The 26,282-nt window shown below is 38.9% G+C and overlaps 2 protein-coding genes across 4 annotated transcripts in view; one reads left to right on the top strand and one right to left on the bottom strand.

Moving 5' to 3' along the window:
• acsl3a (acyl-CoA synthetase long chain family member 3a) overlaps window positions 1-12,109 on the bottom strand; it is a 125,409-nt gene extending 113,300 nt beyond the window's left edge. The window contains exon 1 of one of the 2 annotated variants that reach the window (XM_061925409.2): window positions 11,928-12,109. The gene's annotated coding sequence lies outside the window, so the exon portion shown is untranslated. The remainder of the gene's footprint in view (window positions 1-11,927) is intronic. The other variant, XM_061925408.2, reaches the window with a different exon arrangement.
• Window positions 12,110-12,785: 676 nt separating this feature from the next.
• Window positions 12,786-26,282, top strand: part of farsb (phenylalanyl-tRNA synthetase subunit beta) — a 38,371-nt gene continuing 24,874 nt past the window's right edge. The window contains exons 1-7 of one of the 2 annotated variants that reach the window (XM_061925398.2): window positions 12,786-12,942; window positions 16,179-16,234; window positions 20,862-21,016; window positions 21,097-21,169; window positions 21,288-21,403; window positions 24,152-24,302; window positions 24,386-24,494. In XM_061925398.2, coding sequence (XP_061781382.2) covers window positions 12,885-12,942; window positions 16,179-16,234; window positions 20,862-21,016; window positions 21,097-21,169; window positions 21,288-21,403; window positions 24,152-24,302; window positions 24,386-24,494 — 718 coding nt within the window. In that variant the 5' untranslated portion in view covers window positions 12,786-12,884. The remainder of the gene's footprint in view (window positions 12,943-16,178; window positions 16,235-20,861; window positions 21,017-21,096; window positions 21,170-21,287; window positions 21,404-24,151; window positions 24,303-24,385; window positions 24,495-26,282) is intronic. The other variant, XM_061925399.2, reaches the window with a different exon arrangement.

Raw genomic sequence — 26,282 nt, 5'->3', positions numbered from 1 at the left:
GTTTCCATTGTGGGTCCATTAAATATTCATCACATTTGATACATTCAATAATAAAATAAATATAACCTGTAACATGTATATAAAAAATTACGTTAAAAAAATTGATAAATTATGTATATATACACAGTGTACATGTCAGGTGATTTGAAAAACAATATATACAATCGGTCCACGCATGCGCAAACCGAACGTCACTTCCGTCAACTTGTTTTACGGTAGTTATGTTCATGCACGCCGTCACAGTTACCATGGTTTTCGTTTTCGTTTTTTTTCTTGATCTTTATTTCAATAACTATGTCATATAATGTAAACGATCACATACAAAACAAATGCTATTTAAAAGTACAGTACCTATTTGATTCTTTTCAAACCGTACAGATTCTTACAGAAACCTCAACAATTTATTCATCAGCCCTAATTGCAGCCTATGAGAGATGTATTCATTTAATTAATTAACACTCGACATGATGCGAAACACTGCACCATACGGGCTTAACAACAACCACACAAATCAATTCCATGTGGAAGTTTCCTAAAGAAAACTGCTCATATGTAACTATGAAGTAAGAAAATTACTTTTATTTTTATTTTTTTAACATTTTCACTCACTTGACTTCCTTCTACAAGTAGACTTGTTTGCCCACCGAGTGTCTAAAGCAGGGGTCCACAAACTACAGCCCGCGGGCCGGATCCCGCCCCCCAGCATCCAAAATCCGGCCCACGGGAAGTCCCAAGTAAAAAAAAAATTTGTTTTTAATTTTTAATTAAATTTTTAATTTTTTTTAATTTTTAATCTTTCCTTTTTAATCCATTTTCTACCGCTTGTTACTCTCGGTGTCTCCTAGCCGCTCAGGCTTAATCATACTGTCTAAAAATGAATTTTCCCATCGATAACGTGACAATATTAAATGTTTATAAACATCAATGTTATTAATTGATGTTAAATGACAAAACTGATTATAAAGACAATGTATATATATATATATACACATACAGCCCCGCCCCCGGCCAAATTTTTTTAACCCAATGCGGCCCCCGAGTCAAAAAGTTTGGGGACCCCTGGTCTAAAGTGACAGCTACCCAGAAATAAAGAAAATGCAACTTTTTTTATATACCCGTATTTTCCGCACTATAAGGCGCACCTAAAAACCACAAATTTTCTCAAAAGCTGACAGTGCGCCTTATAACCCGGTGCGCTTTATATATGGATAAATATTAAGATTCATTTTCATAAAGTTTAGGTCTCGCAACTACGGTAAACAGCCGCCATCTTTTTTCCCCGTAGAAGAAGCGCGCGGTGCATGCTGGGATATGTGACGTTTCATTTCCATTTGTGTGTTTATGTAAAGACCCCAAAATGGCTCCTATTAAGTGTGTTGTCTGTCTAATTATAAATAATGCAGACGAGGCGTGTTAACTGAGTTCTCAACGTTTACTTACAGCGTGCTCATAACCACATTCTAACTCCCAGCATACAACGCTTCTCAGGGCTACCGCGCATGCTCGTAACTATCGTTGCATGCTGGGTAGTGTAGTTGTTATATTTGCTAGCTCATAACAGCACATTGAGAGACACGCTTACGCGCTTAATTCAATACTCGCCGTCATTCCGGGTGGATTGACAAAAGACCTCCAGCCGCTAGATATTGGTGTCAACAGGGCATTCGAAGCTAGACTGCTAACTGCGTGGGAACAATGGAGGACAGAAGGCGAACACACCTTCACTAAGACGAGGAGGCAGCGCCAGACGACGCCAACATCTGCCAGTGGATCGTAAATTTGCCCAACTTTTCACTTCGGACACCGAAGACGAAGGATTTACGAATGAAGAATAACTTCAGAAAGTGAGCGCTATGTTTATTTTGTGTGTTGTGACATTAACGTTCGAGCAACATTATGTTGCTATTGCTCTGCACTATTTTGAATTTTACTATGTTTGTGATTGCACATTTGCGTACATTTTGGGAGTGAACAGAGTTGTTAGAACGCTGGTTTTTAATATATTATTAAAGTTTGACTGACCTATCTGACTGTTTTTTTGACATTCCCTTTAGCGCAGCGTAGGCGCGGCTTATAGTCCGGGGCGGCTTATTGGTGGACAAAGTTATGAAATATGCCATTGATTGAAGGTGCGGCTAATAATCCGGTGCGCCTTATAGTGCGGAAAATACGGTATATATATGACCACATTAGTCTGACTTACATAACAGTAACACAATTGTCCAAATATATGACAGTCTTCTTATTGATAATGCATGCATCTATTTGAGTGAGGACAGATCTCTTTAAAAGGCATCACCTCTGGCAGAAATGGCTGAATTCAAACAAACAAGCTAATTGATAAAAGGTCATAAACATAAAATTGCACCACAGTAACACACATTTTTGACCCTAATCGCTTGCCTTTAGTGAAAAATCCTCAGTTTGCAGGATGTGGCCGTTCAATAGGCAGCTTTATGCACCGTCTTAATGGATTAATGAGCAGTAGTCTCAGTATAGGCGGGAGTGAGCAAGTATGTGTATGTTAGTGAGGGGATACCGCGTCCTATTGTGTCAATGAGATGTTTTGTGCACCGGACCATTTTTATCCACGCAGCAAAAACATGTCAAAATGGTGGCCATAGTGGCAAAATAACAGAAGGGTGTAGCAGTGTTCTGTGTATGCATTTTAAGTCTCTCATTAAACTGACTTAAAGGGGTTGTAATAAGATGTATTTCCTTTAAAACACTTTCTTGCAATAACATGTAATGGTTGTGATCTTTGGTCAAAAGTTTTGCATGGATTATGTTTTACAGACCAGCTTCAAACCGCTTTCTGACCTTCTCTTCAGGATGCGCTGTTTTGCGGGTTGTCTTATTTACGTGCCTCCACTTTGACTGTGTCTTCTACTCGTCAGTCATGCCATAGTTTTCTATAAGGAGTCTATTGACAGATTTAAGTGAGAACTATGTATTAGAAATGGTTAGAGTGGAGGATGTGCATATATGAGCCAATCTGCCCCAAAACATGAGGACGGAGAGAAACTAGGAATTTGTCAATTCGTCAAACTTGTGGCAAGCGCTTCAGGTAAATTTCTACCGTACATGGAGATATCCGCTGACGTCACATGTTGGAAATACATCAAGTATGAAAGATTGTTTTATTACAATTTCCACCAGGTATGTATAACGAGTACCGGTATTTTTTTGGTACTGGTTCCTAATTGGGTCGGTCCAGGAAGACTGTTAAGATTCTGTAAAAATTATACGGCTATCTGTATTTATTTTTTTTAATCGATCTGACCGCCGATTATGACACAAGCGAGCTATCACATCCACTTCAGGTGCCGCTGCAAGGCATAAAAAAAGACCTGACAATCAGCTTGGAATAATCACAAATAAGGAAGCAACACCACACAAAAGTTTGTAGCACAACATTACCTCAAAGTCACGCACGCTAATAAGAGTTTGTGTCAGTTTGAAGTAAACACGCTTTACTCACGATCGCCGCTCACTGTAATTTTAGCAATCCAGTAATCCACAAGCCAATATTATTCCACCCAAAAGAAAAATTGCTTCAAGCAAGATAAAAAGGATCAATTACCAATATTTACAATCACATTTTTCATTTACGCTCTGAGTCTCTACATTTATTTAAGTCACTTTGAGAGGGCGATTTAGGAGCGACCCTATCTGAGGAGCGCTTGACAGAGTTTTTAAGTCGAGTTCATAAGTCTTCTATTCGTGCTAGACTTATCATACCAAGGTCTGACTAGCTAATATGTATGACGAAAGATCGTTATACAGTATCCAGCTAACTTAACATATGTTTTGGATCTGCCCATCCCTGTGCAGTTATCGGACTGACATTTTTAATTCTTAATCCTTGGTTTCTGGAGTGGATTATTTGGGGTATAGCCCCTCATCTTCTCTCCGCAAATCCGAAAAAAATATTGTAGCATTTACTACTTTATTGGCTGGAAGACTCATTGTGCTAAATTGGAAGTCTGCAGCGCCTCCTTGCTACATCCTCTTGATTAGAGTTTTTTTTTTTAAATTTAATTTATTTTATTTTACATTGGAGATGAATAGGCTGACATTGAATGGTTGTTCTGTAAAGTGTATTGAAGTACTGGGTGCCTTCTTAAAATATGTAAAAGAGACTGATCTCCAATTCAACCCCGATTGGAGCACGGTGGTACAGGGGTTACTGTATGTGCCTCACAATACGAAGATCCTGGGTTCGGGATCTTTCTGTGTGGAATTTGCATGTTCTCCCTGTGACTGCGTGGGTTCCCTCCGGTTACTCCGGCTTCCTCCCACCGCCAAAAACATGCACCTGGGGATACGTTGATTGGCAACACTAAATTGGCCCTAGTGTGTGAATGTGACTGTGAATGTTGTCTGTCTATCTGTGTTGGCCCTGCGATGAGGGGGCGACTTGTCCAGGGTGTACCCCGCCTTCCGCCCGAATGCAGCTGAGATAGGCTCCAGCACCCCCCGCGACCCCAAAAGGGACAAGCGGTAGAAAATAATTGAAAGTAATTGAAATGTAGATCATTAATGAGCATTTTGTTTGCTTTTGTGTTTGCACCGTCCTGGGGCCATTCAGGAATTAAGTTGTCGTTGGATTCATGTCAATATTCGCCTTTACTTATTTATTGTTTTTGGTGGGAAGGACATTTAAAATGTATTGGATAGGATTTCTGGCAAATGTATATGTCAAAAATGTAATAAACAAAAAAAAGTTGAAGCAAGATAGCATCTGCTGACGATTCTGTAGTCCAGTGTTTTTCAACCTTTTTTGAGCCAAGGCACATTTTTTCTGTTGAAAAAATCCGGAGGCACACCACCAGCAGAAATCATTAAAAAACAAAACTCAGTTAACAGTAAAAAGTCGTCGTCGCAAGTGTTGTATATGAATTTAAAAACCATAACCAAGCATGCATCACTATAGCTCTTGTCTCAAAGTAGGTGTACTGTCACCACCTGTCACATCACGCCCTGACTTATTTTGAGTTTATTGCTGTTTTCTTGTGTGTAGTGTTTTAGTTCTTGTCTTGCGCTGCTATTTTGGTGGCTTTTTCTCTTTTTTTGGTATTTTCCTGTAGCAGTTTCATGTCTTCCTTTGAGCGATATTTCCCGCATCTACTTTGTTTTAGCAATCAAGAATATTTCAGTTGTTTTTATCCTTCTTTGTGGGGACATTGTTGATTGTCATGTCATGTTCGGATGTACATTGTCTTTGCTCCACAGTAAGTCTTTGCTGTCGTCCAGCATTCTGTTTTTGTTTACTTTGTAAGCCAGTTTAGCAGAGGTGTGGACTCGAGTCACATGACTTGGACTCGAGTCAGACTCGAGTCATGAATTTGATGACTTTAGACTCGACTTGACAAAATGTAAAGAGACTTGCAACTCGACTTAGACTTTAACATCAATGACTTGTGACTTCACTTGGACTTGAGCCTTTTTACTTGACATGACTTGACATGACTTGCCACTTTCCCCAAAATCCAAAGCTTAAAAAGTTATTTGGGAGCGCTCCGTATTTCTCATTTTCTTCGTCTGTCTATCAGCGTGTTATTCCTGTCAGCTGGTGTGCTGTCAGTACAACAGCCAATCAAATTAGAACTACGTTGTTTTCATCACACAGCATTCATCCAATCAAATTGCAGGACAACCAATGAACAAGAGTTGGTCCAACAACGTGCCAGTGATAAACAATTATGTTAAAGTTGGTTTCGTTCGGGTATAAAAACTACGACTTGGTCAACAAAAAACGAATTGCCGTATGCAAATCACGCAGTTCGAATATTACAGACGGAGACGCAACAACTTCCAACTTCGTTCGACATTTGAAGTTGCACAACGAAGGGTAAGTTTTGAATGTAAGATAACGTTTATTGGCTAAGTAACGTGACTTTTATTTGCTGTGTAGTTAAATCAGTGAGGCTGCAAACTCACTGCTAATGTTATAACCATAGACATCTTATAAGTAGACGCAGCATAGAGCGCTACTGCCTACTGGCGCAGACGAGGCGCGGGGCCGCCATCTTGGAGTGGTGATCGGCTCCACTCAGTGCAATTCATTTGGCAGGAGCAATGAACTGTCAGCGCATTTAATTCATTTTACCTCACTGAATACCACTGATTTTCACCCCCTTTTTTGTCATACGTGTGTAACAGACACATATTTTGGCGTGTTTTATTATTCATAGTTTGCTTAACAGTAATATAATATTCTTATACGCTATAAGTGACCAGACGTCCGAGATCAAAACTGGGAATATAATCCCAGAGAAGGGGGAAAAAAAACGGTAAGCTATTTTTAAGTTGAAGAAACAATATGATTAGGTTATATATACATATGCGTGTATCCTACATAAACAATGTATGAATACATTAGATATCTATATATTTTAGGGACCTATGGACTGTATCTCTGTTGCTTCAGCAGCAGAGAGTTTATTCTGTCTTTACACTTTGTATTGATATTTTCTATTACATTCTTCCCTTAAATGATAATGTTTGCAGTGATTGTTTTATATGTATTATTTTATGTAAGTCGCTTTGGATAAAAGCGTCTGCCAAATACTTAAACATATATAAACACCTGAAAGTCTTCATATCAGCTAAAACCACCAATCTGTTTCACTGGATTCAGAATAAAACCAAATTCTGTTTAACCCAACAATGTTAGTATTTGAATATTGTTACTTGAAGACTGATTCCTGGTTACAATTATACTGTTAAGAAAGTATTGTCTTATACTTTGCCTAAAATGAGAATGCATCATAATCAGTGGCGGCTGGTGAATTTTGTTTTAGGTGGGGCTGAAAGTTTGCAAACCAAACCCCTGTAGGGGCGTCATCCTCCCCCAGAAGATTTCTTTGTGATTTTCACATACAAATATTGAAGATCTTTGATCCTTCTCAACTCTGTGGTAATATTATTTTCATAAAATACAACCAATAGTACGTTAATGTTAAATATTACTTGTGAAAAGTAATCCCCCGATTCCTATTTTCAACAGTCCGCTCATTTGAGCAGGAAAACGCTGAACACCATCTTTGTTTTCTACCTTTCAACTGTCAGTTTAGGCTGCTCGCCGGCTCCTCATCAGCACTTCAAGATGGCGGCCAAATTGCTCACGTCACAGCAACCAATGCTGCGTCTACTTATAACATGTCTATGGTTATAACGTCATTGCAAACACGGCAATCCGTTGCGTCCACTGCAGTTTGCTACCTTATTCATACTTTTTGTCAAGTGATTTTTTTTTAAGCAGGGTTTCATGAGGTACCTATACATAAGGTTACGTTAGTCAATGTATCACACACAGTAACGTAACGTTAGTCAATGTATCACACACAGTAACATTACGTTAGTCAATGTATCACACACAGTAACGTTACGTTAGTCAATTTATCACACACAGTAACGTAACGTTAGACGGCAGTCAGCAGCACCGCGTATTTTAGCCACCTACAAAAAGACAAACATAGTCAAATAAAGGTCAGTTAAAATGTATACTATATTAAGAATATGTGTACATATTGCATAGGGCCCTGACATCTAAAAAGTACAACTCTGTTCATTGTTATGTTCATATATTTGTTATGTTTTTCATGTGTACGCACACATCAACACACATACAGTATGAGATGAGATCAATGAGATAAGGTAAGAACAGGATAGAAACTGCTGTGGAACTAGTTACAATGCAATATGCCATGGAAATACAATGTTAACACTTTTGTGCAAATAAGTACAGTTGCACTTGTTTTTTTCAAATGTGTTTATTCTGTAAAGGAATGAGTTACATGTTTAAAATGACTGGTTAATAGTGCTATTTTGAAGTGCAATGTCAGCACTATCTTTTTCCCTGCAATTTCAAATGCACTTGTTTTAATAAATAAATACAGCGTTTTAAAAGCATACACAATCTGTGTAAATATATTAGTCTGTGGTTAAATGACTTGAAAGGACTCGAAACTCAAAATGCAGGACTTGGGACTTGACTTGAGACTTTCCAGTCTTGACTATGGACTTGACTCGGACTTGCCCTGTCTTGACTCGGGACTTGACTCGAGACTTGAGGGCAAAGACTTGAGACTTACTTGTGACTTGCAAAGCAATGACTTGGTCCCACCTCTGCAGTTTAGTTTTAGTTTCGTTCTGCACAGCCTTCCATAAGCTTCAATGCCTTTTCTTAGGGGAACTCACCTTTTGTTTATTTTTGGTTTAAGCATTAGACACCTTTTTACCTGCACACTGCCTCCTGCTGTTTCCGACATCTACAAAGCAATTAGCTACCGGCTGCCACCTACTGATATGGAAGAGTATAACGTGGTAAGTCTGCCGATCTCCAGACAGCACCGACACTCAACAACAACACATCATTTGCAGACTATAATTACTGGTTTGCAAAAAATATTTTTAACCCAAATAGGTGAAACTAGATAATCTCCCACGGCACACCAGACTGTATCTCACGGCCCACTAGTGTGCCGCGGCACAGTGGTTGAAAAACACTGCTCTGGTCCCCGTCTGACGTCACTCCATCGTGCGGCGTTTGCGTGGCATCAAAACACACCTTACTTAAATGCACACCCACCTAACCTGCTTTGTATTATATATTTTATATGACATATCGTGTAAAAGGTATGTGCTTTGCACATGAATGCCATACATACATATTCTTTTCAGCTGAGTATATTAATAGAAACACAGGGATGGATCTGTGTGTTTTGTACGTTTGTACAAGATGATGACAGAACAACTGCATTACACCTTGCACTGCAAACATAGTTGACTATAAGACTTAAAAACAGGTGTTGATAAAAGACTTCCCAGCTGTGAGATGTTGCATGATGTTGCTGGTGTGCAACTTCTTGTGCAAATAACAAATAGTAATTAAAAAATCATTCTTTCCACATGTTTATTTACACTAATGGTACCGATAAAAGTTCTTATAAATACCAGTAATGATAAATAATATTGATCTTAGTATCGGTATTGATAAAACGATATACATCCCTAATCTCTGCAATCCCTCCATAGTTTGATTTCAAATTATCAGGACTTTTGCTGACTTTGGGACTATCCCAGCAAGCACAAGACAATGAGACGATGTCGAGAACTTGTTGAATTAGGTCCTGACGTTGAGTGACTAACAACATAATGTTGAAAAAACTTACTTTTTGATGACGTTTATTCAATGTCAGGTTCTGACAATTGTGTGACCATTGAATGTGTCATTTCCAATGACGTGAACCCAATGTTAGACATCACAATTGATTCAATTTACAAATGCAACTCTTTTGCAACATTGTTTTGATGTTAGTGTTAAAGGACTCGGACATGTACATACTGTATAAGCAATGTTGTATCAATGTTATATCAATGTTGTGTGCCTGCTGGGATGGGACTAAACACTGACTTAACCTATGACCATGATTTTTTTTTTTTATATTTAATTCATAAATAGATAAATATGTAAATACATCTATTTTGTCCTACTATTCTCCTTTAGGGCAGCACGGTGTAACAGGGGTTAGTGCATGTGCCTCACAATACGAAGGTCCTGAGTAGTCCTGAGTTCAATTTGCATGTTCTCCCCGTGACTGCATGGGTTCCCTCCGGGTACTCCGGCTTCCTCCACCGCCAAAAATATGCACCTGGGGATACGTTGATTGGCAACACTAAATTGGCCCTAGTGTGTGAATGTGAGGGTGAATGTTGTCTGTCTATCTGTGTTGGCCCTGTGATGAGGTGGCTACTTGTCCAGGGTGTACCCCGCCTTCCGCCCGATTGCAGCTGAGATAGGCTCCAGCACCCCCCGCTACCGTACTCCAAAAGGGACAAGCGGTAGAAAAATGGATGGATATTCTCCTTTAAGTGATGCATATTCCTATTTCTGTTACTCTTGTTTTATTTTTGTTTAATTAGTATCCCTATTGCAACATCTCCACCCCTTTGTTTTTCTTAAACATTGCTTAAGCTTTCCACCAACATTTTTTTTTAAATTAATATTAACTTTATTCAATATTTTTTCTACAGTTTTTCCTGCATAAGCTAATATCGCCTTTACACATTTACCCGTATTCTCTCTTTAATTGGACAATGGTGACACTCAAACACAGGAAGTGAACAAAATGTAAACGACAAAATGTAAGTAAATCAGACATGTTTAAAATATATGGTGGGACCGTGAATGAATTATCAGTGATTTATATAGAGAAAAGGTAGGAAGATCTGTTTCTTCCCATTTCTTTTCGGGAATGTTAAATTGTGCAAATGTCCTTTACATCAGTGGTCCCCAACCTTTTTAGCACCACGGACCGGTTTAATGTAGGTATTATTTTCAGGGACAGGCTTTCTTCCAATTGTGTCAGATAAATACAGCAAAAATAAGTGGATGGAAAATACAACTCACTATATATAATGCTGAATTAGTGGGAGCCCTGGGCTTGTTTCTTTTTAATGAGATGCAGATGGAAATCAGCCTTTTGCTACAATCTGTCACATTTATATTGGATGTACATTGTATCATGTCACAAAGTTATACAAAATATAACAAATGGCAACTTCCTGTCAGGAGTTTTATTGTACATCTACGGTATAAACAAGCCTATTGGTGTGTCTAGTGGGACAGGCGAAAGTTAAGTTGGAGAAAATGCAGTTATTTATAAATTATTTAATGTTTCCCTGCGGCCCGGTAGCAAATGCGTCATGGACCGGTACCGGTCCCCGGACCAGTGGTTGGGGACCACTGCTTTACGTAAGAAATACATAATACTGTACATATGCAGTAGGGCTGCGAATCTTTGGGTGTCCCACGTTTCGATTCAATATCGATTCTTGGGGTCACGATTCGATTATAAATCGATTTTTTTCGATTCAACGCGATTCTCGATTCAAAAACGATATTTTTCCGATTCAAAACAATGCTCTATTCATTCAATACATAGGATTTCAGCAGGATCTACCCCAGTCTGCTGACATGCAAGCAAAGTAGTAGATTTTTGTAAAAAGCTTTTATAATTGTAAAGGACAATGTTTTATCAACTGATTGCAATAATGTACATTTGTTTTAATTATTAAATTAACCAAAAATATGACTTATTTTATCTTTGTGAATATATTGGACACAGTGTGCTGTCAAGCTTATGAGATGAGATGGGATTTTTTTTAAATTTTTTATAAATGTCTAATGATAATGTCAGTGAGGGATTTTTAATCACTGCTATGTTGAAATCGTTACTAATATTGATACTGTTGTTTATAATATTAATTTTTGTTTCACTACTTTTGGATTGTTCTGTCGTGTTTGTGTCTCCTCTCCATTGCTCTGTTTATTGCTGTTCTGAGTGTTGCCGGGTCGGGTTTGGTTTTGGAATTGGATTGCATTGTTATGGTATTGCTTTGTGTTACTTTGTTGGATTGATTAATAAAAATAAACAAATAAATACAAATAAAAAAATAAAAAAATACAAAATAAAAATAAAAATCGATTTTTGAAAAATGAGAATCGATACTGAATCGTACAACGTGAGAATCGCGATTTGAATTCGAATCGATTTTTTCCCACACCCCTGATATGCAGGACTGTGCAAAGTAATAATTGAAGGGGTGAACTGTGAAGTCTGACAAAAATAACGCCCGCCGACATCTGTCAAACCTAATTTCCGGTTTGGATTTTCAAAGTAGAACACCTCATTTAAAGCAATTCTGGTTGTATTCGAAAGAAAATGCTTTTTGGATCTTATTTCTAATATCTATCATTTTAAAATCAAAGGATCAGGTCAGAAGCTGTTTTTTTGGCGGTAAGTCTGAGTCCAAAGCATGAAATAGAGCGAAGGAAACATGTTTTCTAGGCAACTTGACGGTGAATTGACACACCTGCCGATATCGAAACAATGCAGGCAAACAGCACCAAAACTCACCTTTGACTGTGTCACTTGACGGAGTCTTTCTTTCTGTCCCCGGCCGTCAGCAGCGAGACGGGTGAAGTAGTTTTACACGCTTTGTCTGGTCGAATAGGTTGTAATGATGGGGAGGGAGAGCGGCTTTTAGTCGTGCGATGATTGGACTTGTTGGAGTGGCGCGTGCCGGGCGAGGGCTGGCCTGGATGGAAGGAAGGAGGGCTGGGAAATGCAAAGGTTACTTGAGGTCACCAGGGTTGATCTCTTTCGAAAATTCAAATATGAACCGTCTATATAAATTGATTTATGTTTCAAATACCGACTCGGTTTTTAATTAAGTCATAAGTCAGTACAAAATAGTCCACCTATTTCTCAGTACACATGAAAATAAGCTGCTTGACTGAGATCATAATTTAATGTGACTTTTGGATATGGATCTACCAAAATATCAATAGTGTGATTAAAGGATTGTATCAGTATTGGATCCATACCAGCATAATACAATCGATATTGTCACAATATATAATGCATTTCTCACACCAGGGTCGATCCTCAATTTTCCTGTCTTCCAAAAAAACAAAAACAAAGAATATTCGGATAGAGTATGTATTCAATTTTCCTTAAACACTTGTATATAATTAAATGTAATATTTAGATTATTTTGTTGATCTATGTTGTGTCAATCATTAAAGGCGTTGTTTTTTAAAGTGTATACTTGTCAATTATTTGTTGTAACATTCCTGTGAATTTGTTCATATCACCACGAACACGTATATTTTGTTGCAATGTATACATGTTACGCAGTCCTAAACCACAAACTGAATTGTATAATTTTCTTCTCAAACTAGACTTGTCGGGCAGGAAATACTTGAAGAGCGATTGTTTTTTTCTTTCTAGTCAGGCACATTTACCGACAGCTAAACCCTTCTGGAAGGGGTCCTTTTCCACGAAGCTGAAGACGCTTAATAGCAAACAAACATGCCGACAGTCGGAGTTAAAAAGGATCTTCTCTTCAAAGCGTTGGGTAGAACTTACAGTAAGTAAGGTTTTTTTTTTTTGAGCAAAACAAAGGACACCAGTGTGTCGTGTCACACGTTTTCAAAGTCTTCAAAGCATGGCACAGACAATTAATGAACTCTCGCCGGTAGCAGCAGATGCAACATTTGCTAGCTAGCTTCATAGATTTATATTTAGTTTACTTCAATTTGTCTTTAATCTACCAATGGACGTTCCAGTGTTATTTCGTAGTTATTAACAGTGTTGGGTTAGTTACTGAAAACCAGTAACTAGTTACAGTTACTAGTTACTTTATTTCAAAAGTAACTCAGTTACTAACTCAGTTACTTAAACCAAAAAGTAATGCGTTACTGTGAAAAGTAACTATTTAGTTACTTATATATATTTTTTTAAATTTTTTTAAGGCCCCATAATGCCCTTTTAGCCTTCATTTTAGTACTGTTATTGCACTGGAGAATAATACAATCTGTTGTTCAACTTGACATGCATTTGCATCACTGAACTCTGCTAAGCAATGTGCTCTACATACAACATACAAAGACAAAGATATGTTTTAAAGGGCCAATTTGTTTCAGACCAGAACAAATTGACAAAACTATTTTAAATAGCTGCAACTTAACATACATAAGTAACAAACAGCATAATAACAACATAGCTGTAAAACAAGAAAGGCACACACTACATACATAAAGCCTAACCAGGCGTTTTCTCAAGGAATTCTGAAATAAAATCATGTCTGAAGCCCAGAACACTCTACACATTTCCCCACTTAGTTTAGAGAAAAGGAAATATTAGCCTGGCCCACTAGTATCCCTCTCTAGGTTTGTGAACTTTATAGTCTAAACATTTAGAGTGATGTGATAATCAAACACTCTAAAAGTTTAAAATGAAAGAGTATATAAGAGAATTGACAGAGTGTGTGTACCTTCACGTGTGCAGTGCCTCGTTAAAATCCAGCCGCTGTTGGAGGTGGAGGTGAGTGTGTCTCTTTACTAGCTTCGTCGAAGCATGTTGTTTTTGTCGCTGTTTCAGCATATTTGAAACTTACATTCAGCTAAAATGTTATTTTCTTTGTGGTCGATAAAAGAAACGTACTGAAAATATCTCCATTTTAAGAAACTCGGCTTCGGGGTTCGCCATGACGTCTTGATAGTAGACACAGACACGCCCCCTCCCACACACACACACACACACACACACACACACACACACACACACGTACACACAGACAGCGCGCAGCGCGCCTCTTTTTTGTCGCCTCTTCAGCAGCGACACTCAGATCTTCTCAGTTTCTAGCCGATACTACATAAAAAATAACGCAAAATAACGCAGTAACGCATCATGTAGTAACGGTAACGGAGTTACTGAATATAAAAAATAACGCGTTAGATTACTAGTTACCGCCGATAGCAACGGCGTTACAGTAACGCGTTACTTTGTAACGCGTTAGTCCCAACACTGGTTATTAAATAACCACCAACGTTGACGCTTTCCAGGCTGAAACAAACTTATTTGAAGTAGTTTGTGACACGTTACACTGGACGTCAACGTGATTGCGTCATCTTCGTTGTCATACAAAGTGTGCAGAATTGATTGATTGATTGATTGAAACTTGTATTAGTAGATTGCACAGTACAGTACATATTCCGTACAATTAACACACGAATAAGTTTTTCAACTTGTTTAAGTCGGGGTCCACGTTCATCAATCAATCAATCAATCAATCAATGTTTATTTATATAGCCCTAAATCACAAGTGTCTCAAAGGGCTGCACAAGCCACAACGACATCCTCGGTACAGAGCCCACATAAGGGCAAGGAAAAACTCACCCCAGTGGGACGTCGATGTGAATGACTATGAGAAACCTTGGAGTGGACCGCATATGTGGGTAACCCCCCCCCCCCCCCCAAGGGGAGATCGAATGCAATGGATGTCGAGTGGGTCTGACATAATATTGTGAGAGTCCAGTCCATTGTGGATCCAACATAATAGTAAGAGTCCATAGTGGGGCCAGCAGGAAACCATCCCGAGGGGAGACGGGTCAGCAGAGCAGAGATGTTCCCAACCGATGCACAGGCGAGCGGTCCACCCCGGGTTCCGACTCTGGACAGCCAGCACTTCATCCATGGCCACCGGACCTGTGTGTCTCCCCCTCCACAAGGGAGAGGGGGGAGCAGAGGAGAAAGAAAAAGAAACGGCAGTCAACTGGTCTAAAAAAGGGGGGCTAATTAAAGGCTAGAGTATACAAATGAGTTTTAAGATGGGACTTAAATGCTTCTACTGAGGTAGCATCTCTAACTGTTACCGGGAGGGCATTCCAGAGTACTGGAGCCCGAATAGAAAACGCTCTATAGCCCGCAGACTTTTTTTGGGCTCTGGGAATCACTAATAAGCCGGAGTTCTTTGAACGCAGATTTCTTGCCGGGACATATGGTACGATACAATCGGCAAGAAAGGCTGGAGCTAGACCGTGTAGTATTTTATACGTAAGTAGCAAAACCTTAAAGTCACATCTTAAGTGCACAGGAAGCCAGTACAGGTGAGCCAGTATAGGCGTAATATGATCAAACTTTCTTGTTCTTGTCAAAAGTCTAGCAGCCGCATTTTGTACTAACTGTAATCTTTTAATGCTAGACATAGGGAGACCCGAAAATAATACGTTACAGTAGTCGAGACGAGACGTAACGAACGCATGAATAATGATCTCAGCGTCGCTAGTGGATAAAATAGAACAAATTTTAGCCATATTACGGAGATGAAAGAAGGCCGTTTTAGTAACACTCTTAATGTGTGACTTCATGTCACACAATTCACAATTTCATGGTACAAATATATACTATCGGCATAATGCAGTCATCACACAAGTTCATCATCAGAGTATATACATTGAATTATTTACATTATTTACAATACGGGGGTGGCATATTTGGTTGATATCAGCACTTCAGTCATCAACAATTTCATCACCTGAGAAATGGACATTGAAACAGTGTAGGTCTGATTTCGTAGGATATGTACAGCGAGCAGTGAACATAGTGACTTCAGAAAGCATAAGAACTAGTATATACATTTGATTATTTACAATCCGGGGAGGTGGGATGTGGAGGGCGGAGGGTGTTAGTCTAGGGTTGGAGTTGCCTGGAGGTGTTCTTTTAGTGCGGTTTTGAAGGAGGAATGCTGTCAAGCCAATTAAATGTCGGAAAGAGGAAAACTGTACAAATAATCGTTTTGATGTCCCCCCTTTTTTATTTCAGCTGATGAAGAGTTTGACGAGCTGTGTTTTGAATTCGGACTGGAGCTGGATGAAATTGTAAGTTTGACTTTACTTTTCTGTGGCATTTTGATATGATGTAATTGGAATCCCTTTCAGATGCTCATGGGTTGAAATTTGTAAATTAAGTTCCGTGTTATGAGTTTAAGAATCAGTTGATTGGCAACACAAAAAATTGGCCCTAGTGTGTGAATGTGAGTGTGAATGTTGTCTGTCTATCTGTGTTGGCCCTGTGATGAGGTGGCGACTTGTCCAGGGTGTACCCTGCCTTCCGCCCAAATGCAGCTGGGATAGGCTCCAGCACCCCCTTGACCCCGAGAGGCACAAGCGGTAGAAAATGCAATCAATATTTTTCACAATCATTATGAAAGACTTGATGACAGTTGTATTTTTTTTTAATGCATTCTAACTCGTAAATGAATGTCTGCTTACAAAAGAGCAATGGGAGCTCCTCTATTCCGCCCATTAAACCGAATAATTAACCATTCAAAAACCGCCAACAATACTACATTTACATTTCATAACTTCAATCGTTATTATAAGCGGCAATGCTATTTATAGCGGCGCCATAATCACACGCTTGTGCCTAATTTAGGCATTTTAGAGTTGTAAACTGCTTCCTTGCTTGTAGAAGTTTATTGTAGATCATAAATCATGCCTCTCACCTTAATAGTAGAAGAATGAGGACATATTCCAGAAAGTTGATACACTTTGACAGCCAATTTAGACCGCAAAATAGCGAGAACGACACGAAAACCCCCCAAAAATTATGAGTCATTCTTAATCCAAACAGGAATACAGCAAGGTTCTAACAGTCAGCATCCTAGTGACAGCATACATTGTACAGTAAGTGACGTTTTATTATGTTTGTTGGCCCTAATGAAGTCTGCAGTGAGTAATCAGTTATGTTGTTGGAAAAAAGCCAACGTTGTGATACATTTTTGAAATTAATGCACCGCGTATGTTTCAAATGAGCAAAATACATAAATATTAAATGTTATTATAAATGTGCCTGTTACTACATTACATATATACTTATAGCATGTAAATAAAACCTTAATGGAGGTGTTTGGATGTTCTTTTAAGGGCTTTTATAGTCAGAACTCAGCGACTCCCGTAGGCTCCATTGTAAGCGGATGTTTTTGATACCATTTACAGTATTTACTATTTAGAATGCACTAAAAAGCATGTAGAAAACACAGCGTGGGAAAGTTTACATTGTATATTAACGGACAGTATGCATGGAGCGTGAGTAAGCTACTGGTAGAAGCAGCCACATTTGACAGAAGAACGACTCCAGGATTCTTTCTCTCCCAGGTCTAAGGGGGGGCTCGACCCGTTTATTGGGGAGCTAAGAAAATAATAGATTTTTATGGCTTCAGTTTTCGTGTTTTGTATTGCTTGGATTTACATGATGTCACACCGGTTCACATCCGGCTTAATAAATATGCGTGGTGGTCAAGGTAGCATTTGTTCTCAGTGGGTACTAAGAACCGTTTAGCTTTTCTCGTAGCAAAATGCCCTATGTTTGCGTACTTCTTAGCTGTACAAAACGTTTGAATTGCAAAAACGATAAACATTTCTTCAGAGTTCCTCAAGAAGTAATCAAGAAGGGCAAAAGAGTGCAAGATTTTACGAAAGATGACAATAAAAGTGGTCCAGACTCCAGTCCTGGGTAGCAGAGTTGAAGAATGCGCACGTTTGCAGTGATCACTTTGTTAAAGGTTTGTTTGATATACTTTTAAAGTTTAGTATTTCCCATTTAGAAATTATGTTGATATATTTTTATTTTATCTTGTTTCGAAGTTCTTAAAACACATTTTTGCTACGAGTGTTTTGTAAACACCCAACTCGGCGAGTGTAAATTAAAAGAAAACAAATGTGAGCAAAAACCTAAAAGGCATCAGTCATGAATGAAGCTTACAGCACAAACACAACATTGAGATCTATAGTTACGTATATTTTGATAAAGACGGGGAAAAATATGCATACTCGTAAACGGCGCGTGCATCGACAACAAGGCCACAAACATAGCTGCAGACGCCAAGTTAAATCAGGAAATGCAACATTCCCCGCGCAAAAAATATGCAAGATTCATCTGGGACAATCTTGTCACCAATTTCCTTGACCTAGCCACACACAAAAAAGTTGTACACCTCCATGCTTTTTTAAGTTTTTATCTATTTTGTCGTGTGGAATGATGTCTGAAGCACAAGATAGTTCGACATGTCTGGGAACTTCACCGACAGGTCATTCTTGATATCTCTCGACAAATCTTTTTTTGATAAAGCATAGGGATCTATTCCATTGCATAGTTTGATATTTTGCTTATACCGGTAATTGCTTTTTTGCAGGAAGATCTAGGCCCTTTGCATACTCGGAGTTTGCGCGCTGCTTGCTGTACAACAGCCATCTTGGCTAGTTTGACAACCACTGTTTTTCACATCCGGAAAGATGTCACGTGAAGGAATACAAGCAATAAATTCAGTTATGATACACAGAACAAGCATGTTTGATTAAAAAGTAGTTTAAACAGAATTTGACAGAAGAATATTCAACAACATAGTTAATCCTGACACAAGCAACGGTGGCAAAAATGTTTCACGTGTAAAGGTGACAGGTACAGTGCTCATGCACCTGCTAATAACTAAATAATACATCCAAAAAAGTGTCCTTAACCCTATGCAACATTAATGAAAACAGACATTTATGCATTGGCAATATTGTTTTGGATCACAGCATAAAAGCTTAAGAAATTATTAATAGTGAAAACAGATTTCTGACCGGGCTATAGCCCCCCCACAGCCCCGGTGTAGCACCATCCCTACCTACAGTTAAATCCAGGAATGTGAAATTTCCTGGAATTTTTGTTTTTAAACATACATTTTTTGCAGTTTTTTTTATTAAATATTAAAATACAATCCAAACAAACATTTTTGAACGTTTGCCTCAGCCGCAGATACTATCTGTTCCTCTTGCCAAACACCACTCTGAGTTGCAGGACAGAAAAATGATCAGGAGCACCAAAAACAAACTTGCTCCTTAGGTAACCATCCTTCTAGCTTACTTGTTGTTGACGACTGTCCACTTTGCTGCTAATCATATTTGGATGATTACAATTGGAACACTGTTAGTTCTGAAGCAGTTGTAGTTCTAGAGTATTTATTCGTAGCCAGTGAGAAGGTATATTTTTCTCAAAGGGTGCTCACATTCCTGTAAATTACTCAGTTAGGCTGCCAGTCAATAAATCATTTACCATAATTGAACGGTGAATGAACATTAACTTGATATCTTTAGTGTCATCGATAAATTGTCATGTCCGTGTCTGTTTTGTTTTCTTTGTGTCTCGCTTTCAAAAAGGTGAAAGAGGGTTCACTATGTGCATCGATCTCTCAGCGTGTTTATTCAAAGCAGAACGAAATTGTTAGTAGTTCACAATTTCTATCAGGAATTGGAGGCGCGACAGCTAGCTTATGCATACATCAAGCACGAATAGAGCCTCACGAGTGAAAAGCATTGCAAGGTAACCCAAATTAGAGGAAAAAAGATAAATGCAAAGTGAAATATCCGGTGTAGGAATACTTCAAACTAAAGTAAGCAACATAAGACCATCAACACAGACAAACAAGCCAGTATGCCTAAGTAGTTGGAAAGTGATGCCAACAATAAAAAGACTAACCCCCAACCCAATTTTTCAAACTTGGGAAAAAACTACACTTCAAAATGTTCCTTTATTGAAGTGCAATTTTTACCAAAAGAGATTTAACAGTCTGTTTTTTTTTTATTGTTTTACTTACTTATTTAGGATAATTAAAAGTTCTTGACTTTTCAATTGGAATGATAAAAAAGATTATTGCGTTTGAAAGGAATACTTGCATTATTATTGTCATTACTATTATATATTATGATTAACATTAGTGCTTAAAAATAATGCTGCCAATAACGTTTCTGCAAAAATTTGTGGGACGGTATATCGTCCAGCAAAATGTGTTATTGGCCTTGACCTATACACAGCACACATAAATGACATGAAAAACAGTAATATAAACATTACATACAATAGCTTAATGAAGCAGTAATCAAATAAATTATAGGAACAGCTCTTTTTCCATGATGATTGTGGTGGTCAAGCAGCCAATATTGAGCGATATTTCCCTTTTTGAGCATTTTTGAGATGACGGGTTTATCTTAAATGGTGAAAGCCCCCTTTCTTTGATGCACTGCCATCATAATGAAGGACTTGAGGTAGAGTGAGGGCGGTGTCTTTTGTCACTGTAGGTACACTTGACAACATATTTCTTTGCCGCACACCCCCAACAAGTTCTGGAGCGAGTTTACTACCCAAACTGCTTTAGCCAAAGCAAAGTTTTTAATGAATTTATTGGGTGTATCGTAACTCTTAACAAGTTATGTCATATCTGAGGGCCTCCTCTATACCAAGTCATAGTATATTACTGACTTGCATGCACCTGGACATTAAACATGTTTTCTTTACTTTTCTCCTCCTTTTAACAAAATAAAATATTGTGTTTAATAATAATAATTGAAGACAAATTGTTACTCTTTGTAAGTGACATGTATAACAACTTTGCAGGTTTCAGGAAATCCTGAAAATTGACCTTAACAGTTTTAATTAAAATCGTATCATGTATCTGTCCTAATGCAGACCTCAGAGAAAGAGATAATAAGTCGCGAACAGGGCGACGTGAAGGCAGCAGGAGCATCTGATGTCATCCTTTACAAGATCGACGTACCGGCAAATCGCTATGACCTTCTTTGTTTAGAAGGTTTGGTTCGCGGGCTTCAGGTCTTCAGGAATAAGTACGATTTGTAGAATTGTCAGTTAAGAGTTTATTTTTCAGTGTATACATAACTGATATCGACTGATATTTGTTGTGCAGGTTGGAGGCACCTCGGTACAGACGTGTTAGCCCCAGTAGCGGCGAACCTCAGAAACTCATTATCACCAAGGAGGTGAGTCAGATTTTCATAGTTTTTCAAGAATATGTAAAAAGTATCAAAATACATTCGGCAAAAACAGTTTAAATCAAACAAACCCGTCCTAAATTGGAGCTGCTATTGTTGTGTGCAGACAGCTGCTGTGCGCCCCTTTGCTGTGGCAGCAGTTTTGAGGAACATCACATTCTCACAGGAGCGCTATGATAGCTTCATTGAGCTGCAGGAGAAACTCCATCAGAACATTTGCAGGTAAGATGACTACAAATTAGGGTTGTGCGAAGTAGATAATACATGATATACCATATTTTTCGGATCATAGGGCGCACCGGATTAGAAAACACACTGCCGATGAGCGGGTCCATTCAAGTCTTATTTTCATACAAAAGGCGCATATTTACAAGGCGCTTTGAAGGGGTCATATTGAAACTTTTTTTCCACATTTAAGACATTTCTTTGTGGTCTACATACAATGTACGGTAATGGTGGTTCTTTGGTCAAAATGTTGCATAGATTATGTTTTGCAGACCATCTTCAAGCCACTTTTTGACTGTCTCTTCAGGATGTGCTGTTTTGTGGGCGGTGTTATTTACGTGGGTCCACTTCGACAGCGTTTTCTCCCTGTCATCTTTGTTGTACCGGTAGTTGTTAGCGTTTCCATAGTGCGTCTACTGACAGATTTAAGTTAGTAATGTACGCTACTTTATATTAGAAATGCCAACAGTAGAGGATGAATGCCCCACAACAAGAAGATAGAGAAAAAGGAGCTTTTTGACTACAGTGTGGACTACAATGGTGGACGTGAGCGAATTTTTGGGACTTACGCAGATCCCAATTACACAAAAGCAGGAAGCAATAGGTAACAAAAGTTGGTTTTGCATAATAGGTCGAAACAAAACGCCAATGTTTCCTAATAGGTGCCATTTTGGGGTCCTTATACACACACCATAGTAATACCCTTATAGGCTCCAGTACCCCCCGCGACCCCAAAAGGGACAAGCGGTAGAAAATAGATGTATGGATGTTGAAACACAGCGCGTCTGATTACAATGGCCGTAATACGCTGCCAGTCCACCAAGCGGTGCGGCTTAGTAGCTTATCAAAGTCATACTTAAACATGTGGACAGATTTTTGAGCGCTGTGTGTATTGTTCTATATTCTCAATGAAACATCACAAATGTTGGTCTTGCTTGCTAGTGTCATTTATTGAACAAGCCTTAACCTACAGTCCTCACATATTCCTTGTGTGCCTGCCATCTACTGGTCACACTTATCATTACACCATGTACTAAATAAAATTGCTTCATGGTCGGTATGCACAACCGCAATTAATCCGTACTTTAGGTGCACTGGTTTATACGCCGCACTGTCGATTTTTGAGAAAATGAAAGGATATTTAGTGCGCCTTATAGTCCGAAAATTACGGTAAATGATATTAGCTGTAAAAGTGAAGTGGTGTATAATCATTGGCAGTAAGTACATAAGTAGAAAATCTATGATTATTATAGATGTGTTTAACACTTGCTTGGTGTTTGAACTGATAAATAAAATTTTTGTGATTGATTCTTCTCTTATTGCTTTCAATTACTAGTGCAATGAAACATTGAATAGGGATGGATACTTTTTGGCATATGAAGTTGCTGTGCCAGCTCTTACCCATACATCATATTTTTCTATTAATTTTAGTGAAAACGCGGTTTAGTTTTCTGGTCATCAAAAGCTTTGACAGTTTTCTATAAGCTGTTCACTAAACTGGATTGTATTACAATAACTGAAACCATTGTTCCATTAAAGACCTGATTTACTACGATCTCAACACCACGCTGTAATCAGCAATCTATAAAATAGCATGTACGGTATGTGAGCGTGTTGCATTTGCAGTTGAAAAGTGGTGCAGACCGCTTTATTTGAATGAGGATTTTGCGTGTACTTTAAGGGGCATTACCACGGAGACACTCATATTTATGTTTTGCTTCTACCTGTGGCATGTTGCTCTGTTTTCAAACATGAAGGAGACATTTACAAATTTTTATGGGCATTTTAGAAGCAGGCGTACAGTGCATCTACATTGACAACATTTTTTTTTTTTTTTCTTTGTCAGTGCTGAAGATGCATGGGAGGGAGGCGCTGCACTTATTCCGCTCAAACTGCAAAAATGCATACCACATAAGATTTTTTTAATTTTTTTTTACATAAGAATTATTTTAATAATATACGGTATATTATTAATTTTGGGCAGCACGGTGAAACAGGGGTTAGTGCATGTGCCTCACAATACGAAGGTCTTGAGTAGTCCTGAGTTCAATCCCGGGCTCGGGATCTTTCTGTGTGGGTTTGCATGTTCTCCCCGTGACTGCGTGGGTTCCCTTCCGGGTACTCCGGCTTCCTCCCACCGCCAAAAACGTGCACCTGGGGATAGGTTGATTGGCAACACTAAATTGGCCCTAGTGTGTGAATGTGAGTGTGAATGTTGTCTGTCTATCTGTGTTGGCCCTGCAATGAGGTGGCGACTTGTCCAGGGTGTACCCCGCCTTCTGCTCGAATGCAGCTGAGATAGGCTCCAGCACCTCCCGCGACCCCAAAAGGGACAAGCGGTAGGTAATGGATGGATGGATGGATATTATTAATTTTCTGCCAACCGGCGTGTCTTGGTTGGTAGAGCGGCCGTGCCAGCAATTGATATAATATATAATGCGCCCGATATATATTTATATTTTTTTGGTCGGAAGAAACCAGTAATTATACACAAGATTCGTCTTATGAAGCCACTCACCCTTTACATTATACTGGTAGATTTTCCAATCTGCAATGATAAAACATAAAACAATATACATAATTACATAGGTACTGTGAGTTCAGTGTCACTCAAAACATTGTCTTATGTGGAACCAAAACAAAACGATGCTTTGATTCTTGTCTTCCTCTCGTACTGTAGTGAATGTTCTCTTAAAAGTTTGTCATACAACTAATTTAAATTATTTTTAAACTATCTTTGTGCAGGAAAAGGTCCCTGGTGGCAATTGGGACTCATGACCTGGATACTATCTCAGGTCCTTTTACTTACACAGCCAAGCCACCTGCTGACATCAGTTTCAAACCACTGAACCAGAGCAAAGAATACACTGCCACCCAACTCATGAGCCTCTACAAGGTGTACATTTAATTTATGCTTGGTCCTTACTTACCATGTTTGTCTTGCTTTGTTTACCTGCTTTTTTCATCTCTTTTTTTCAGACCGACAGCCACCTGCGACATTATCTTCATATCATTGAAGACAAGCCTGTGTACCCCGTTATTTATGACAGCAATGGCATTGTCTTATCTATGCCTCCTATTATCAATGGTGAGTAAAAGTTAAAGTTAAAGTACCAATGATTGTCACACACACACGAGGTGTGGCGAAATTTGTCCTCTGCATTTGACCCATCCCCTTGTTCACCCCCTGGGAGGTGAGGGGAGCAGTGGGCAGCAGCAGTGCCGCGCCCGGGAATCATTTTTGGTGATTTAACCCCCAATTCCAACCCTTGATGCTGAGTGCCAAGCAGGGAGGTAATGGGTCCCATTTTTATAGTCTTTGGTATGACTCGGCCGGGGTTTGAACTCACAACCTACCGATCTCAGGGCGGACACTCTAACCACTAGGCCACTGAGTAGGCTGCTGTTCTGTTTAGTTTTTGTTTTTTTTAAGTTGCAAGTCTAAAAAAATTGGAGATCTCACTTCCCGCCACGGACAGGTACCAAAATTCACACACAAATGGTAGTATTCAGACTGAAAAAGTGCTACTAACTCTGCTCACTCACACCAATTAGTCTTTCCTTAAAGCTTTCGGGAAGCTGTCACCTCTGCAGCTGCTGTTAATCACCTGCATCACAGTACTGGTGTTAGCCAGTCGCAAAAGTCTAATTCATCTATTCGATGTTTGTGTTGCAAGGTACATCAAATAATTGCCATGTTTCCCTGATTTTGTTTCAGAAAAAAGTTAGCACCAGTGCTATAGCTGATCATCTACTTTAGCTACAGTCAGAGATAGGGATGATGTTTGTTAAGACATTATCGATTTCGATGCCATTATCGAATCCTCTTATCGGACCGATTCCTTATCGAATCTCTTATCGAATCCAGATGGGTTGTTGTATATGGAAAAAAACACAATACTTGGTTTGACCAAAGCTCACTTTTATTTTTTAAGAAAAAAATAAAATAAATAAATAAATATTGACTGTTGTTACCCCCCCCCCAAAAATGTAATAAAATAAATAAATATTGACTGTTAGTGCCCCTTTTAAGTGGGCCACCTAAGAAAAATACATGCAGGGAAAATCCTTCATTCATTTGTATTGTACAGCTCTTGACATTTGAAACAAATCTCAGAGTAATGGTGTTGTTTACTTGTTGCTCCATTACATGTCAACAAAATACAATTATTAACCTACTTGTATTCGTCTGTGTTCACCAAGTTGAAGGAGAGGAGATTTTTCACCATCATTCTCGTTAGCTTGCGAGTAATGTTACTCTCCTCCTCACTCATCTTGCTGCGCTCTGCGTTGTACCTCGCCATGGTAAATGGGTTAACGCTCTGTGCTACAGAGCAAACACTGCCCTGGTCACTCTGGCTGTCATCATCTGAAATAGGATAGCGTTAACATTATCTTAATTCACATCTTGCAAGCACTAGTTTATTAGACAGACCTGCAAACTCTGGAGTGGTGTAGGCTATAAGGTACCGTTAACGTTATCAGACACATACAAGAAGGCTAGCGTTAAAGTTACCGTTAGCCACTGACTACGCTTAGGTAACACTACTGCAGTCCTGGTTGACATAAGAGGTAACGTTATTTTAGCCTAAAGGCTACAAGTGAGCAGATATGGAAATTAACCGGCAACAGTTAACATTAATTACTCACCGGCACTATCACTGGGACTGCAGGTTGAAGCAGAGGAAGAGGGGCGTGCTTCGTCATCTCTGTCGCTGCTTCTCCACGTGTCGTGTCTTCGACACGTTTCTCTAACCTTCAGGTTATGTACGGCCTGAACATGTTTCAACATGTTTGTTGTACTGCTCCCCTTACAGGAAAGCGAAGCCTGGCAATAATTGCAGATAGCTGTTTCCTCGTCGTATTTCTTAGTAAA

This window comes from Nerophis lumbriciformis, linkage group LG30 (assembly GCF_033978685.3).
Source record: "Nerophis lumbriciformis linkage group LG30, RoL_Nlum_v2.1, whole genome shotgun sequence".
NCBI classification, from domain to species: domain Eukaryota; kingdom Metazoa; phylum Chordata; class Actinopteri; order Syngnathiformes; family Syngnathidae; genus Nerophis; species Nerophis lumbriciformis.
This window is presented reverse-complemented; position numbering and strand designations above follow the sequence as displayed.